General features: G+C 38.1%; 1 protein-coding gene across 1 annotated transcript in view; it reads left to right on the top strand.

Moving 5' to 3' along the window:
• PSMD14 (proteasome 26S subunit, non-ATPase 14) overlaps positions 1-12,937 on the top strand; it is a 74,173-nt gene extending 61,236 nt beyond the window's left edge. The window contains exons 8-12 of the mRNA XM_006267843.4: positions 1,204-1,311; positions 5,269-5,343; positions 8,269-8,394; positions 9,727-9,789; positions 12,534-12,937. Coding sequence (XP_006267905.1) covers positions 1,204-1,311; positions 5,269-5,343; positions 8,269-8,394; positions 9,727-9,789; positions 12,534-12,632 — 471 coding nt within the window. The 3' untranslated portion in view covers positions 12,633-12,937. The remainder of the gene's footprint in view (positions 1-1,203; positions 1,312-5,268; positions 5,344-8,268; positions 8,395-9,726; positions 9,790-12,533) is intronic.
• The last annotated feature ends 4,372 nt before the right edge of the window (positions 12,938-17,309 follow it).

The raw sequence follows: 17,309 nt of genomic DNA, 5'->3' as shown, positions 1-17,309 counted from the left end.
GTAACTGCAGGCCCTGCTCCCCGCCCGCCCCCCCTGCAGATCCAGGAGCACACGCCCCTGCCCCGTGCCCTCCTGGGGTGCATGCAGTGGCAGGAGCTGCCCCCCATACCACTTGGACGAGCCATGGCTCCATCTTGCACCCACCCTGCCCTGGCTGGGCAGTGCCTACCCCAGTCCCTGCCCCACTCTCAACATGGAGGGCACTGATATGCCCCCCACGCCCATTCTCTTCCTCGTCCTGTCCACCACAACAGACTTCCCAGCTGCACACAGCTCTCCACGCTGTTGGGCTGCACTCTTCACTGCCTACCTGCTGTGCTGTGGTTGCACAGATGTACAGGCATTTATTGGCCAAATTATCGGCCACATCAGCCCGATTTCTAATACAATCAATTTTCTTTATATCAGTGTGGATCTGATATTGCATAAATATATTGGTACACCCCTAGTTTTATTATATGAGGCCACAAAGTATTTTGTTCCAAATGTTTCTTGAAAGGATTCAGCAAAGTATAGGAATAAGCTAGATAGAGGCTCTGCTTTTTTGTAATGAAATAACCAGATACTACCTACTATGTACCTTTAATCATAAATGACCTTGGTTTTCTTTTACCCCGTTTCTTAATCCTGAGCATGACACTGACAAGGACTTTTTAATCCATCAGACAGTTTATAGACCTTTTCTTAGTCAGAAGAAGCAAAAAGCATCTGACTAGAAGGGAATACATGGGGCAAGTTCCTTGCTGGCTATAATTTTGTTGTCATTTCAAGTATTGTGGTGGTATAATTGATGTGACAGGACTGGGCTTTAGACACAGTCCCTTAGCTTGTGCTCACTTTCAGTTTTAGTCTCTCTCTGTCATTCATTTTGATTAGATAAGATTTAGGTGACAAACATATGCGTGTCTTTGAAGTTTGTAGTATGTACAGTAGGAGATTCAATGTGGTATGATAATAAAAAGTATATAAAACTTTACAGTTCCATGAAAAATGTAATAATTGGTGTCACCTTACAATACAAGGTAGATGTGGTGTGCTGATGGCACAGCCAGCAGGAGTTCTTTTTTTATTAATATTATAATTAAATGATTTTCTGGAAAAAGGCCAAAAACAGATGTGAGTTGTTCATGCCTTGTCCACTGTTGCTTGGCACCATTGCTTGCATTTTCTAAAAAGAATTGACTTGACATCTTGTTTTTACAGGTTGTTATTGATGCCTTCAGGTTGATCAATGCTAATATGATGGTCTTGGGACATGAACCAAGACAAACAACTTCAAATCTGGGTCACTTAAACAAGCCATCTATCCAGGTAAACTGAGTATTTGATAATATATGTTAAACTGGTGTTGTTTAGCAGGATTTGAGCATGTGAAGTTATACTTCAGTTTTCTTACCACACATCTTTGCAGTATTTTATACAGCCATAGAAGAATCAGCTTAATAGATGGACAGTATTATTAATGTAAATTAAAAGTGTGAGGTTGAGTCCTAAATTAACCAGATGTGAAAACAGTCTAAATATAGGGGTTTGTGAACATAACCCCATCTTTATTTTTGTCCTATTACATGATCAGAGGTCCATTAGTATATTTTTCCAGTACTGGAGTTTTAAAATTCCTACTGATAACATGGGCCTGAGCTTTCCTTAAAAATAAATTATTCTAAAACAAGCATTTTAAAATACCTGTTCTGTCCTGTTTCTGTTTCCTGGGTTCTCTTTCCATTTTCTTTATTCCTACATTTTTTTGCACCTTAAATAATTTACACTTTTATTTCTACTTTGTTCTAAACAACAGCAACAAAAAATCTCTAATGATGTCATTAGTAACAACATAGCTTATTGAAGTGAGACTAGATTCATTGAATCTATGATTGACCAATTCAAGCAAAGTCCTCTGTTTATATATCTTTGCAGGAGTTTAAGTGAAAAGACTGAATTTGTTGTTGCAGTTATTTTAATCTGAGGTTTGGTTTTTGTGGTTGACTAACTGTTGGGGTCAAATTTCTGATTTTCAGTGAAGCAAGCCTTCATTTTTAGGAAGCATCTTCTGTTCTAAAAAAAGCGTATTCTCCTGAATGATTAATGCTTTATCTGTATCATTCTTGTTCCTCAATGTTTTTATGGTTTTTCCTGCCAGAAAAATGTATTTTATCTTCAAATGTATTGTATAAGTCATGGATATTTGCAACCATGAAGGCTAATCATGTATTGGAAGATTAATTGCATTGAAAATAATAGTAATGTATGTTGCTAAATACAGCGTACTGGATAAAGACAATATAGTACATCACAGTAAAACTGAAATCGTAAACTTCAACTTTTACTGAGACAGCTGTCCTTTGGGAGCTAAGTCACCATTGTTAAACGCACTACCTTCAAAATGCCAGTGGTTTTTGCTGTTTTAAGCATTAATACATTCCATTAACAAAAACAGAAAAATATTCATGCAAGTAAAATAGCTTCCCTTTGAAAGGTTGAAGTGTTTTGCTGTTGATTTTAAGTCAGTGAAAACTGCAAAGTATAATGAGTATGAAATAACCTACTAATGTTTTTGATTGGATATAGGCAAGCCCATGCTTGCATGTTTCAAGAGAATATATTACTGGGCTTTTTTAGACTTTATGTAATGACCTCTCTTGTAAACCCCCATAGTATCGTACTACTTCATTATATTTTACAAAAGGTTAAACAAGCATCTCACAGCCTAACATCACAGGCATCGCAGCATAGCATATTCTATGTTTTTGGCCATAACTTTTATTAATTGCAAGTCTGCAATGACTGTTTCTATAGTACAACATTATGCTAAAAATCTTGCTGTTTAAAATTAAGTACATATGTCTTAAAACCTTTTCCTTCCCCAGAGAACAAATGAAGGTAGACTTATGTTCTAAAGTCCCTGTGTGAAATTCTGGCTCCACTGATTTTTATGTAGGAACTTCCATTGGCTGGTATAAGACTAAGATTTCAACCCCTATCTTTGTTCACTTTTACTTCAGGGAAACAAAAAATGCACTTAAATTGGAAGTACTTGTTCTGTTTTTCTCTTTGCTGTCATTTTTAACAGAGCTCTTTCACATATAGATTACCTGTCTAGCTAATTTTTAACCAATGCTAGAAGAAGCCCTTGTATTGGAACAAAGCAACTAGGTTATTTTTTTTTTTATATGTAAATAGTTATTGATATTAGAGGTTTCCAGTTAACCTGTTGTAGTGACACTTTAAGATAAGAATGGAACAGTCTCAGTGGCTTTGCTTTTGCTTAAGTAACTGTTTTTTTCTTTAGAAGAGAGTGATTGTCAAGCACCGTTTTAGTACTTCTAAACCTAGAGGAATGTTTCAAAAAGTCCTCTTCGCTTGTAATGTATTTTGAACTTGATACACAATTTTTTAGCAGGAGGAAAACCATCAAAGAAGACTACAGAAAGCTTAAGTCACTTAAAGCTGAAATTAAGTTATCAATCAGGAAAAGTTTAATGTTTCTGTAACAATTATAATATGCATTTGAGCAACATAGTTAACACACAATTATTGATCTTTGTAAAAAGTAACTTAAAACATTTATCTGTATAGCATAGAAATATATGCACAAGAAGGCTATTTAAATTTAATTTATGCATCTATAGTTTTAATAAGGAACAACTTTGAAATCATTAAATAAAAATCTTTACTTGCATTTTGTATAATATAAATAAAGTATGAGCTCAGGATATCTCTAAGGAATACAGTTAAATGTGAATAGGTAAAATGATTGAAATCAGAATTTGGAAGATCATAAATACATGCCCAGTATTTACGTGTTAAATGTTATAGTTTCTTACATCTCAAAAAATATTCTCCAATAGGCTTGAATTTGTCACATTTATATACGTATTTGCAAAAAGGCTGCATTTTAATCCAACACATTCCGTAAGTCATAGATTTGAAAGTATACCCCTAATCTTTTATGAAGAAGCAAGAAAAGGGAGCATACATATGCAAAAGTTCCATATAATAAAACCACAATGGTGACAAAGAAAGTTAAGAACTGTACATTCATGGAGCACATGCTGATTAATAGGAAAGGCTTATTTGCATTTAAAGTGAAAAATTTAAAACACACATTGAGTACTAGGGCAGTGTTTCTTACAGTGTGACCCAAGATGAAATGTTAACTACTGCTGTAGCCTCTACCACAGTACTACAGCTCAAATGCTTAAGGATTAAAAAATGATTCTGAAGTGTCTGGCAGTGGTTATAGAGAGATGTGGTCAACTTAAAAAATCATGCTTATTATATTTACTTTCATATAATGCACACCTTTCCCCTAAACAAACAAACACACAAACAAAAAAAAAACAACCCTCCAAGATGAGGGTATGTTTCTTAAGCTGGGAGGCTGACTTCTGCACCAGAATTGAAGCATATGGACACTGTAATGGCTGCATAAGACACTCTAATGGCTGCCATAACTGTCCTACTTGTCCCAACCAAGGAGGGCAGGGGAAGAATGCAGTCTGCAGTGTTACTTAGGTTTAACTCTCTCAGCCAAAAGCTGCCAACCTTGCAGCAGCTGTGCGAGAATTAAAAACATAGCTTTACCTCTATAGTGATGGTCAGGATTCATCCACAACTCTGAAAAAGTCTTTTTTTTTGACTTCCCAAAACAAGCTGTGTGTCTTGTTTAGTAATGTGTGGTACGTGAGCAAATATGGCATATCTCAGGGGTGGGCAATTATTTCAGGCGGAGGCCCGCTTACTGAGTTTTGGGAAGCCATCAAGGGTCACGAGACAGGCAGCCAGGGGCAGATAAATACTAATTTTCTAAATTTTTAGGGGCACCGTGGACCGGATAGAACAGCCTGGCAGGCCGCATCTGGGTTGCAGGTCACATTTTGCCCACCCCTGGCATATCTGAAAAACCTGTACCACCTGTTTTTATAGATAACACCTAAATTTACCGTAACTAAAAGGGATAGTAAAGAGGGTTTTTTTCAGTTTGCTTTCTATATGTATTCATCATCACCATACTATTTTCCTTGATGCTTGTACCTCTTATGCAGCAGTGGATATAAAACAGAGCAATATAGTTTAGAAATACAAAATATAATTGTAAAACTACAGTATTTGGAATGGAGAACTAGGAATAAGTAGAGTATTTGATTCAATTTATAACTTTTAAAAAAGCCCTGACTATTTTAAGATAACTGTCACTATAAAATATGGCTTTCTTTCTAATATTTTTCATACCTGTGATGATAGCTTTAGTGTAATGTATTTTTGTAGGCTCTAATTCATGGACTGAACAGGCATTACTACTCCATTACTATCAACTACAGAAAGAATGAATTAGAACAGAAGGTAAGTTTTTATATTTTTTTGTTTAGCGTACAAAAAACACTTTACAAATGATTTAAAGTGATGTGTGGCATGTTGCAGTATTGTAGTTTGAATTGGAGTTTCTGACATTTTTAGTTGTCATTTCCTAGCACTTTTTTCCTCTATCATGTTATGGATTTATTACAAAACAAATTAAGTAGGCTGAACTCTCCTGTACTAGGCTACATCTTCAAAAACATCTGTATGCATAGTAAGTAATTGTGGTAAAAGTAGCTAACAGAAAATTAGTCTATTTCTTGCATAAATAATTTGATTATATTTTTTCTAAATATATCTACATTTGTCATATTTCAAAGTTGCATTTAATCCTGAAACATCTTTGATCCTTGATCAACATGAGCAGGTTCCTCAGAAGTTTCAAGCTGTGCGTGGCAATGTCGGTAGGTATCAAACCCACCTTTAGCTTTGGAGGAATAGAATTCATAGCAACAGTCAAAGCTACAAAACAGAGGTTTAACTATAAGAACACCCAGTACATGGTGGTTTTGTTTGGTCTGAATAGTACTGCTCAAGTCTTCACTAAATGCTTAGAAACTTGGCAGCCTACTTTAATAATTTTACTCTTGGAAAAGTGGTATTATGAGATTTCATGTGCATTTAGTGTCAGGGACTTCCATATCAAAATTGCTCATTTTACAGGTACATCTTGGGGGAGTCATGGGGGGCTACTGCTGCAGGGTGGGGCTCTGCCTTGCTGCCTTTGTCTCGGGAGCTGCGTGCTGGCTGTGCCATGTCCCCTGCCTGCCCAGTGGTGAGGGGCACAGCATAGCATAAATTGCATAGACATTAGGGCTGGAAGGGACCTCATGAGATCATCAGGTCCAGCCCCCTGCCCAAGGGGCAGGATGTCAACTGGGGTCAAATGATCCCAGCAAGATAAGCATCCAAGTGTTTCTTGAGTGTCCAGAGTAGATGCTTGCTATTCCAGTCTTTGGGGACTCAGATGGTAAAGAAGTTTTTCCTCATGTCCAGCCTAAAACAGTCTTCCGGGAGTTTGTGACTGCTAGACCTAGTCTTCCCTTGGGATGCCCTGGTGAACAGACAGGGAGGCATAACCTGTTAAAGGGGCCATGGCTGCTATGCGGAAGTGTTGGCATGTTCACATACACTTGCTGATGTTTTCCCTTTGGCAGTAGAAGCCTTCTGTCACTTGCAGAGCTGGTATTGCTCTGCCAGAGGAAGGGGTTCTGACACAGGGTATTATTAGTGTGGACACACTCCTGGTTTTGTTGGCAGAAACTGCTAGGCCATAAGGATCCGTGAAATCATCTGAGCAAGTAAACACTGATGTTAAGTACGTTAAGAGAGGCTTGTAAAAATTAGTTAGTGAAGGGTCAAGTTAAAAAATCCTTCATAGGGACTGTTACGCCCATTTTGTCTTCTTTTGTTAAACCATCTTAAATTTATCTGTTTATGGATAAAGAAGCAAAAGCAACAAGACTCAGCTGGAAAGCACATCTATACAAGCACAACTCAGAATCTGTGGGAGCTGGTTAATCTAGATTTCACAGCAAGGCCCCAGTGTTTTTTGTCTACTGATGAGAACTTCCTAATGTCTTTATAGTACAAAACCTGTCAGACAACACATGCAAAGACTTCAGCTGCTGTAGGAGGGAGCCCACTCCCTTTAACTATGTTTTAAAGCCACAGTTTTATGAAGATGTCACATGGAATTGAAAAACAGCTCCCCTGCAGATAACTTGAATTCCTAGTTTTATAATCAACATAATGGGGATTTGAGGACTTTGGCAGTAAACGCCATATTCAGGAATTAGGGAGATGATAGAATGTATCTGTCTACCTAAAAGAACACCAGAATAATCCTTGAACTGTCTGAGAGTGGGCAGAATTTCTTAGATACATGCCCTCTAAGTATTGAAATCAGAACCTAAGGTGTGTCTTTCCACCAGTTCTTTCAGTCCATCAAGTCAAGTAAGACAAAACTCAGATAAATTTCAGAGACCCTGTTTAGGATTGTCAGATTAAATTCTCCCATCTCTTGGGCTGTGCATCCAAATCAGGCTCCCAGGTATCAGTGGAAGACTCAGGAATGTTCCCCTCTGTGGAAATCTTTAGTTAAAGTTGAATGGTTTTATACAGCATATAATAAACCCGAAATATTCTAATGACATGGATCTTAGCACCCCATGAGAATGTGAAGTTTGACTGCTTCTTTAAGGTGCAACATATTTTTGAAGCCAGCTACATGGAAGAATGCTAGCATATGGAAAAATGAAAAAAAAAAATGTCATATCTATCTGTCTTTATCATTCCTTTTTAGATTTGTTTTGTTTATGGTTAAAGTCCACTGCATAATAGCAACAGCCCTGTTCAGGGATCATCAGTATGGTAAAAACATCTGCCTAATATGCTTAGTCCACAACACTCTTCTGTCTCTGAACTATGAACAGGAGCCAAAAACTTCAGAGGCCATCTGTGTAGCAGCTAAAACCTCTGTCTTTTCCGCGATTATTTCTCCAGTGTTCTGTACTGTCAATATAAAATATAGCAAACTTAAAGTATGAGGACGGTGTAAAAGTTTTTTTAATCAAAATAGTTACGCAAACTACTGCACCTACTGTGTACTTCTCATTTTCATAATTTTTTTTTTTTTAAGAATAAATAAAATATTTGTTGCAATATTTCTAGTCTGGTGCCCCAGATTAGTGCAAAATCCAGGGACTTTGAGGATAGATATGCAAAACATACTTTCCTTTTAAGATTAAAAATGCTTTCCTAACTAGTTGGCATGTTACTAATCATTATTCATATGCACTCTTACATCTCTGATTAGTGAGAGAACTTTCTGTGTCAAGTGGGCCTGGGAAATTTGGTATTGGAAGTCTACTTTTTTGACAGTTTTCAAAATCTCTGACTATTTTGCAGATGTTGCTAAATTTGCATAAGAAGAGTTGGATGGAAGGTTTAACACTTCAGGACTACAGTGAACATTGCAAACTCAATGAAACAGTAGTGAAGGAGATGTTGGAATTGGCTAAGAACTATAACAAGGTATTCATATCCTGCAGTAGTAGCATGTTGGGATTGCTCTCCATTCAATTAATGACTTGCTGCACTAAATTTCATTTAGTTAAGTGGATTACTAATCCTTTCTCATTCATTCATGGCAATATACTAGAAAATAAATACAAACTGAATAATGAATAATTGCAAGGACCCCAGTGCCCATTAACTTTTCAGCACCCTTTTTGGGGGCAATATGGAAATCTCCATGCATTTGTATGATATATAGCAAATGAAGTGATTCTTGTGAGACTTAATTGGCAAATAAGGCATAACTGTGGCTAAAATCACAGACCAAAACTATCTGGGCATTGAGTGCCTTAGTAACCAAACAAAAATTAGCTGTTGCTTGTAGCTGACTGCCAAATTTAAAGGCTCCATCACAATTTTTAAGCTGAAGCACCAGATTTGGCTCTAATCTAGCAAACTCCGGGGTTCTGTAATTTAACATTGATTCAGAATATTTTGGGATTGATAAAAACTAATTTTTGCAGCTGTCAAGAACTACTTGATCAGACTTCAGGAAATATGTTTTTACTACACTTGTAGTGTAGTAGAACTGCTTAAAATTAATCTGTTACAGTAGGTGGGTATTTAGATCACTTAAAATATATAAAGCCTGACTATATACTGTGTTAAGCATAAAACTCATGTAGCATACTACCGAGTCAGGATTGTAGTTATCTATAGCATAAATGAATAGTATTTACATTTGAAAAATTGCAAATGACTGAGGTTTGCTCTGCCTATGTAAACAGTTACTAGAAAGATTATTGGTATAAAAGTGCTTTAAAACACATGATTGTAAATTCCTAACAACAAAGTTGAATATCATTTTAAATTATTTGGGTAAATAAACCTTACACAGTAAGCATTTAAGATTAAATCAAAATAAAGAAATATCACGAAAATGTATTCAAAGAAGCACAACATACATAATTAAAAATAAAACCTAGAGTTAGTTAGAAGTGAATGTAATGCTGTCCTTTGAATATTACATGATTACCTCCCAGTTCCTAGCTTTTTACAAGATTTTATAAATCCCAAGCATTTCTTTTTTTAATACAGTTCGGTGAATATATCTAGGATATCTGACAGTAGAAATGCTCACAAACACTCTCCCCTTGATCTCTTGCACTAACGCTTAAATAATAATTAGTGCCACCTTTGCTGAGCAGTTGAAGCATCTTTCCTTTTGACTCTCTGAAATGTGTTGTCTTTTGATTTTTTTTAAGAGGAAATTATATTTTGAGAATCTTGTGGCTCAGGAAAAAGTAAACAAAATCTGAAACACTGACCTTTTTTGTATTTCTTTCACAGGCTGTTGAAGAAGAAGATAAGATGACACCTGAACAGCTGGCAATAAAAAATGTTGGCAAGCAGGTGAGGTGTAATGAATTATAGTGAGGTGAAATAACATGCTTTGTATATTTTTAATATTGGTTTAGTCGCTTGTATGCAGGTGATTTTTGTTCTATACCCTTGATATTTTCAACTCCCTATAAATAATGAACTTACGCTTTCTGAACAAAAGGGCTGTTGGTAATCAGTAAAGCAGTTTCAAAATCTTTCTCTGGTTTGAAAATCATCTGTCTGATATGCAGTCTCTTATAATGAAATTTGTAGCTATAGCTAAATAATTTTTATAAGCCATTTGATATCCTCCAAATTCTACATTTTATCTATTAAGAGAGAAAGAAAGAAGAACAAATCTTAATTCTTTATGTATTCCATAGAAGACAAGATCATGGAGTTTTGTTTTTGTTTGTTTTGGTTTTTTTAAGTCAGTCTCTGGATTCATTTATTCTATGGCTGAAGAGCCAGAAGAAGACTAATTTCACCTACTGTCTGTAATTCCCTGGCAAACTGAGGATGTTTAATGCCAGTATACAAACAATAAGTACACTAAATGTCTTCATATTACCTTGTGCTTTGGAACAACAACACTCTGAAGGGCACAGTTTTAATAGAAAAGAATCAAGCCCATCCTCTTGCAGTGGTTGGACATAGGACTTACAAGATATTAAACTAATTCCATACTTGGTATTGGCCAATTATTGGCCAAAGAGAGAAATCTGTAGCTGTGCGAAAAGATTAAAATTGCTGAGGAAAGAAACTGCTCTCCGAATTCTAATTAAAAACAAGTGATTGCTTTTAATACATCCAAACAATTTTTCCTTCCAAGAACAAAGACAGGATTTATTTGTATGGCTACTGTAGTAAACCATAGAACTATTTCAGAGGATTCTGGATTACTCGCTTGTCAGCTTCCAGCAGTGTGATGTCATAACTTATCTGCAATATTGCTCAGCCAATCATGCACTTCGTAGCATTCAGATCAATTGGAGGAAACAAAAGGAAAAACTGTCTTTTTAAAGGACTTATAATAGTGGTAAATGTTTCTTCTCAACTGAAACCTAAGCCTTATCACATGTATAATTTCAAATATGCTTTAAAATCATACTTTTTTTTTTAAAGTTCAGTGCAGAAAAACTGTTTTTCCCTTGCATGTCAGATTTTCTTACTAAAAAGAGACTTTTTGGTATATCTTTCTCAACCTGTAAAATAATTTAATGAAAACACTTCCTTCCAATAGTTTTTTTCCCCTGCTCTTGCATTTATTTATACACCAAATTTTATGGATCTTTAGACACAGCTACTGACCTGAACATTTTCCCTTTAGTTAGAAAGATAATTTGTTGCAAACAGAGAAGTCTTAAAGAAATAAATGAAGCTTGCAAATGGATTATAGAAAAAGGGGCCACACTTTCATGAATTTGTATGTAATGTGGGAGAGGTTCTTTAGATCATTTCTTCTGACAGAGTAAAAATCGTGCCCAGTAACTGCCTTCTGTTGTAACTTCTTGATGCTGGTTTCTGTATAAGCAAGTGATGCAACAGAGATCCATTTTTATAAATTCACTTATCTACTTTACACTATACGTACTATGAATATTAATTAGCTAGGTTAACTTCTGCAAAGGTGTATGTATTTATTTACATTTACTACTGTAGCAATCCTGTTGTCTTGGGCAAATGTATAATATTGATCTGAGAGAGAATTCACTACATAAATAATACCGTTTATCTGGACTTAAGTTCTTATTCTGCAAACATTTAAGCATGTACTTAATGTTTTGAAGTTAATGTGTACTCAAAGAATATTACTTAAGTGGGGGGGGGTAAGTAAACCTTTGTATCATTTGGATCTAAATCACAAAGTACTATATAGATGGTAAGGGTAAAATCTTGTTGAAATAAATAATATAACATGATTGAATTGAGTGAGGCCAGAATTTCACCTGAAGTACTACTAAATGAATTACATGGTACAGATGTATTTGTTTACATTGATACAGTAGTTCTCCCATGTCAAATTGTAGACATTTATGGTGTATTTTCATTTTAAATGGTACAAATCTCATCCGCAGAAAAAATGGTTCAGATGTGTATTTGAACTTTTTATCTTTTTAACTTTTGAAGTAACAAAAATGTACAAAAGCATTCAAATGCATTTAAAGATCTACCTTAACCTCACAAAAACAAGAAAGAGTAGAGATGCAACTAAAATTGCGTTGCTAACATATTCTGTGCTTAGCTATTGCTGATCTCATAAAGTAGCACCGTACATGCAAAAACATATACAGTTTACTATCTAGGTTCAGCTGCTGAAGCAATTTTAACTCTGAATTCCCTTCTATTGCAGATTAGTCAGCCCTAAAGTACTGGTTTATTTATTATTCTTAGCTCTGAGGCAACTACCATATTAAGGGTGAAATCCTGGCTCCATTGAATTTTGACTTCACCTGAGTCAAGATTTTATATGGAATTGTATAAAAACTTTGTTTTCATTTTATACTTCCAGAATTGGAGAGACAAATTGACCCATGCATATTTGCTTAACCCACACATGGCTCTTTTTGGATTATGTTAAGGGTTAGCAAGGTCACAGTCATGAAAACTCAGAATCAAAGCTATATACAATATTTGAAGGAAGGAAAAGGATGACTTTACAGGCTGGGAACATTATTTCAGTGCCCTCAAGTGCAACTGAAACACATGTCCTTTCTTGGAGCATTTCACATCTTAATGATTTCTCTAATAGTGTGTTTTAATATTTGTTTCAGGACCCCAAACGTCATTTAGAAGAACATGTGGATGTGCTGATGACCTCAAATATTGTCCAGTGTTTAGCAGCTATGTTGGATACAGTTGTATTTAAATAATGAATCTACTGTTGGAGTGCTTTCTGTGTGCATTTGTCCTCTTGTTAACACTCAGAAATCAGGGACTGCTGAAGATATATATGGTTAAATGAAAGGTATCATTTTCAGCACTATAACAACTTTCAGTCTCTGTTGTGCAATTGCTTCTGTTTCTTTGTGTCAGGGTCTTACAGATTCCACAGCAGTTCAAGAACACACAGGAGGCAAACTGTATTAAGTTTTTTTCATTTAATATTTGGGGGAAAAATCAGTAGTACATATATATTTTGATTGTTGCTACATAATAAAAATACATTTACAATCTACCTAATTTCTGGAAGGTGTTTTTCTGTCAATAGGTAGGATGGATAGGTATCAGTATAGAATGCTCATGCAGGTAAAAACTTGGTTTCCTATGTCTTGTTAAGAGATATTTTAATAAGCATAGTAAATAACACTTCAAATTAAAGGAGACTCCCTTGAATTACTGAGTAACCTAGGAAAATAAAAACACGTACTTTGTCAGTAGTACTGTGTTCAAAAAAACATTGTAAAACTTTATTGTAAGTATTTTCCCTGCCTGAAAAAATAAAATGTGACTGGAGGTCAGTCATAAAGACAATTCCTTAGCAGTAAGAGGAGGTTAAATTAAATCTCAAGTCCCACAGAAGAGTCCCAGTTGCAAAAAAGACTTCTCAAGCCCCTTCCTGCTCTGAGGGTATGGGAACACTCGCTCAAAGGAATTATCTTTGTGCATTTACCTTATTTAAACCTAGCTCCTGTCTCAGTAAATCCAAACAGGTGGTTTTCAGTATTAGGCAGCTACAGAGACCATAATCACTAATGTTCCTCTTATACTTTTGTTCTCACACATTATTCTGTTTAACTAATGAAGTGATTTAAAAAAAAAATTAAATAAAATTCACAGGTTCAGGCAGATGACTATTTTAAACTCCTGCTAGATTTGAGTCTTTAAAAGACAGAATTACAAGGGGGACTTGACTGGTGTGATTGGTAGAGCCTAGCTTTGCCTCATTGTTCCATTTTATGTCTGTAGGCAGCAAGTATTCCATGCAGTGCAAACTGTAGTCTGTTGTTCACTAGTTTATTACAAGGCGTTTTTTGTGCTTTTTTTTTTTTTGTGCCTGTTCAGATGTTGACCTTTAAGTTAGATACTATTTACAAACAGAACTCTGTCAATTTATACTTAATACACATCTAATTCAAATAGAAATACATGCAGATGTTTGCAAACTTACCAATTATGAGCCTCAAAAGAAGGCAACAGAACACCAGGCAAGGAGGAAGGGAAAAATGCAAAGTTCCTGATAAGTAGCACCAATGTATCAGGTGTTTGATATTTGGGGAGTGAGGATGTTTTACAGCGGGTAACTGAAGAAGAATTTATTTTCAAGAAGAAGCATATCTGCTGTAGCCTGGGCTTGCACCATGTCACCCAGGTCCTGTGTGTAATGCAGCCTGGCTATGCATTTTTTCTTTTATATGAATGCTGCATAAACCTGTCAAATTCTGTTTTCTGTCATGTTCTAGTTGTTACTTCTTTATCTACTAAGCATTTTAAGAACCCAAAAAGAAAGGATTACATAGCTGTTTGAGACAGTAGGATGCATGTAGTGACATGGCCAGAAGGGACCAGACTACTGTCCGGAAGAGAGCACCCAAGCTTCATTAGGACCTGACCACCCTGAGAAGTCGCAGAGAGTGCCTTTTGCAATTCTTCTCCAACCTTTTTCACATTTTTTCTAAGAACGGATTAGCCTACCACTACCTATCCATCAGTGGTGCCCGCTTAACAAAAGGACAAAATAAAGGGTTTTTTCAGAATACATTAGTACTGTTACATAATTCCCAGTTTGCAGCAGAATTCATTACATCTCTGCAATGTAAATCGATATGCCATGGTTGAACATACTACATGAAATGTGTAATGCAGTCTTTCCCCTATGTCTCCTGGAGATTTTGCCTTGTCTCATAGATTAATAGATTCATAGATGTTAGGGTCGGAAGGGACCTCAATAGATCATCAAGTCCGACCCCCTGCATAAGCAGGAAAGAGTGCTGGGTCTAGATGACCCCAGCTAGATACTCGTCTAACCTCCTCTTGAAGACCCCCAGGGTAGGGGAGAGCACCACCTCCCTTGGGAGCCCGTTCCAGACCTTGGCCACTCGAACTGTGAAGAAGTTCTTCCTTATGTCTCCTGATCTTTCAGCTGGTGCTATCATCATCATAGCAGTTTTACACTGGAGAATTTGTATTAGTGAAAGAAACAAGCACCAAGAACTGTAGCAGCGTAGTATGTAACTAGCTCTGCTCAGAAAACTGCTATATATTCCTGGAAAACAGGATGAATGGTATGGAAAATAGTATGCGTTAACCAACCAGCCATTCAAAAATCAAGACTAACACAGTAGTGTGCATGACTGGCATTTGTGAAAGATTTCATTAGAAATGGTTTTACAGAGAGGCTTGAAGACTATATCCACTGTAAAACATGGTCTTCCTAGTCAGCTGTGAACTCAGTTATTGTTCTATCTCAAATACATTTACTGAATCTTGTACTTTAGTTACAAAATCAAAACCTGAAACGTTATCAAATGTTTCGTTAGCATTTATTTACAAATTAATGTAATGTTTGGCTGTATCTTATGTAAGCTAAAAACCTTTTTGTATGGCTTTTCACTGTATACATACAATAATACTTGAAGAAACCAAGTAGTTGTAATCTTTTTCAGATTTTGAAATGTTAGGGGTTTTTTTTAAATGAACTAAAATCTATTTGAAGAAAACATTTTTAAAAAGGTATTGAATTTTTTAAAGGGCATTTTAAATTTACTTTTCCTTCTGATGTTTAGAACAGTTGTTCTTTTGATTGGCAGGAGAGTGCAGAACCAAATTTGCTCACTTCTACTCCCCTCTATCTGCTCTTCTCTTTATGATCTTGGTCTTTGCCACTAGTTGGAGCTTTGTTGCTGACCTCATTGATAGTTCCTCAAGAAATTATTTACCATCTGAGCTGTGACAGTGCAAAGGAGGGCATCATTGTTGAGTTGACTGAATGAAGAACTATCAAATGCTCAAACTAAAAATACAAGAAGAATTATTTCCACTATAGTATTTGGGGGAGTAAGGTTTGTGTCGCTTAAGAGCAAAGCTTTCTTTGATCATTGTAACTGTGCTTTCTCTTTGCTTTTTGCAGAGAACTGCTTTGCAGGTTCAAATGCTTTATAATAAATAGGCATCTAGGAAGGTGCTGAAGAGAACTAGGAGACCACCTGGTCTTTCTAGTTAACCACATTTAGTTTTTCCACAGAATTCTCGTTTAGTTACCTACAGAATATTTGCTACAATGTTTTTGGCTCCTGCATTGAAGGATCAGAGGGCACCACCAGGTTGGCAGCTGCGGTGTTGATACAGCAGGCCTGCTGAGGCCCAGCTTCCACGTATATTTGGCACCTCTGCCAGGGTGCAGCCTGGCTGCAGAGGGAGGTCGGGGGCCTTCACTCTGCTGGGGGCCATCCTTCCCCCTCTGGTTTCTTACCAGCAGCCAAGACTCTGGTTACTGGTGGTGGACGAGTGGGAGAGAGGGCAAGAGCTGGTCTCTGAAGGAGTGGGGGGATGTAACCAGGTGCTCACCGGGAGGACTGCACAAGCTCCCAGCCCTGCGCCTGCTGGGGAAGGGCAGGCGGCGCACTGGTGAGCCACCACGAGCCCTGTCCTGCCCGCACGGGCCGAAAGCAGAGCAGCGTGTGCGCGCGGGGCCCGCGAGAGCAGCTTGGCAGGGGGCGGCCGATGACCTTGCACGGGCCAGGGGGGGCGCAGGGGCCCGGCTGCCTCCGCCAGCGCCGCCCCCTTGCAGAGCCGCGCCCTGCCCGCTGCCTGCGGGGGCGCCTCGCTCGGCAGCCGGGGGCGCTGCCCGTGGCCCCGGTACTCGCCGTGCCAGCACAGCCCTTCGGCGGGCTCCGGCCCCTGGCGACAGCTCTCGCTTCGTTTGCGAACCGGGGTGATCGCTTCTATGACAAATCTCTTACAAAAGAGCTCTCCGCGCCTGAGTCACTGCAAGAAAAAAGACAGCGAGTGGAAGGCAATGTGGAGAAGGATGCCTGCCTGGCGCGATTATCGTCCGCATTACAGCGCACACATGAAATATTGATGCACCAAAGCGGCCGTGACCAGCACGGCCGGTGCCTTAGGGCCCTCTGCCCGATGGGGAGAGGCGCCGCGCCGCGCCCGGGGCCGGCAGCAGTCGTCGCGGGGAGGGAGCTTTCTTTCCTCCCCGGGAAGCAGCTCGTGCGGGGGGCGGCGGGGAGGCAGGGGGAGATCTTATAAAAGAGTCCACGCAGCTATTGCGTACTTCGTATTAGCCGGGAAAGAGACACTGCGCGAGGCTAAGGTGAAAGCAGGCCACCGGCTTGTGGCTCGCGAGCTCTGCCCCGCGCCGTCCTTGCAGTCCGAGTGAATGCTGCCACCTTGGCTGCACCCCAAACCTCCAGCCTCTAAGCGCTCCCCTGCTCGCGAGGGAGAGAACAGCATTTAGGAGGTCGCAGAAATCGTCTTTTGATTTCTTTTCCATCCACAGTCACAAAGCTCGGGAGGTCACACAATAATGAGCACTCCCAGCAAACACACGCGCTCCCCCCAGCTCCCTTCTATCTCACAAAATCATCTCCTTCAATTTG

Source organism: Alligator mississippiensis, chromosome 4 (genome assembly GCF_030867095.1).
Source record: "Alligator mississippiensis isolate rAllMis1 chromosome 4, rAllMis1, whole genome shotgun sequence".
NCBI lineage: Eukaryota > Metazoa > Chordata > Crocodylia > Alligatoridae > Alligator > Alligator mississippiensis.
The sequence above is the reverse complement of the archived record's forward strand: the minus strand, read 5'-3'. Positions and strand labels throughout refer to the sequence as shown.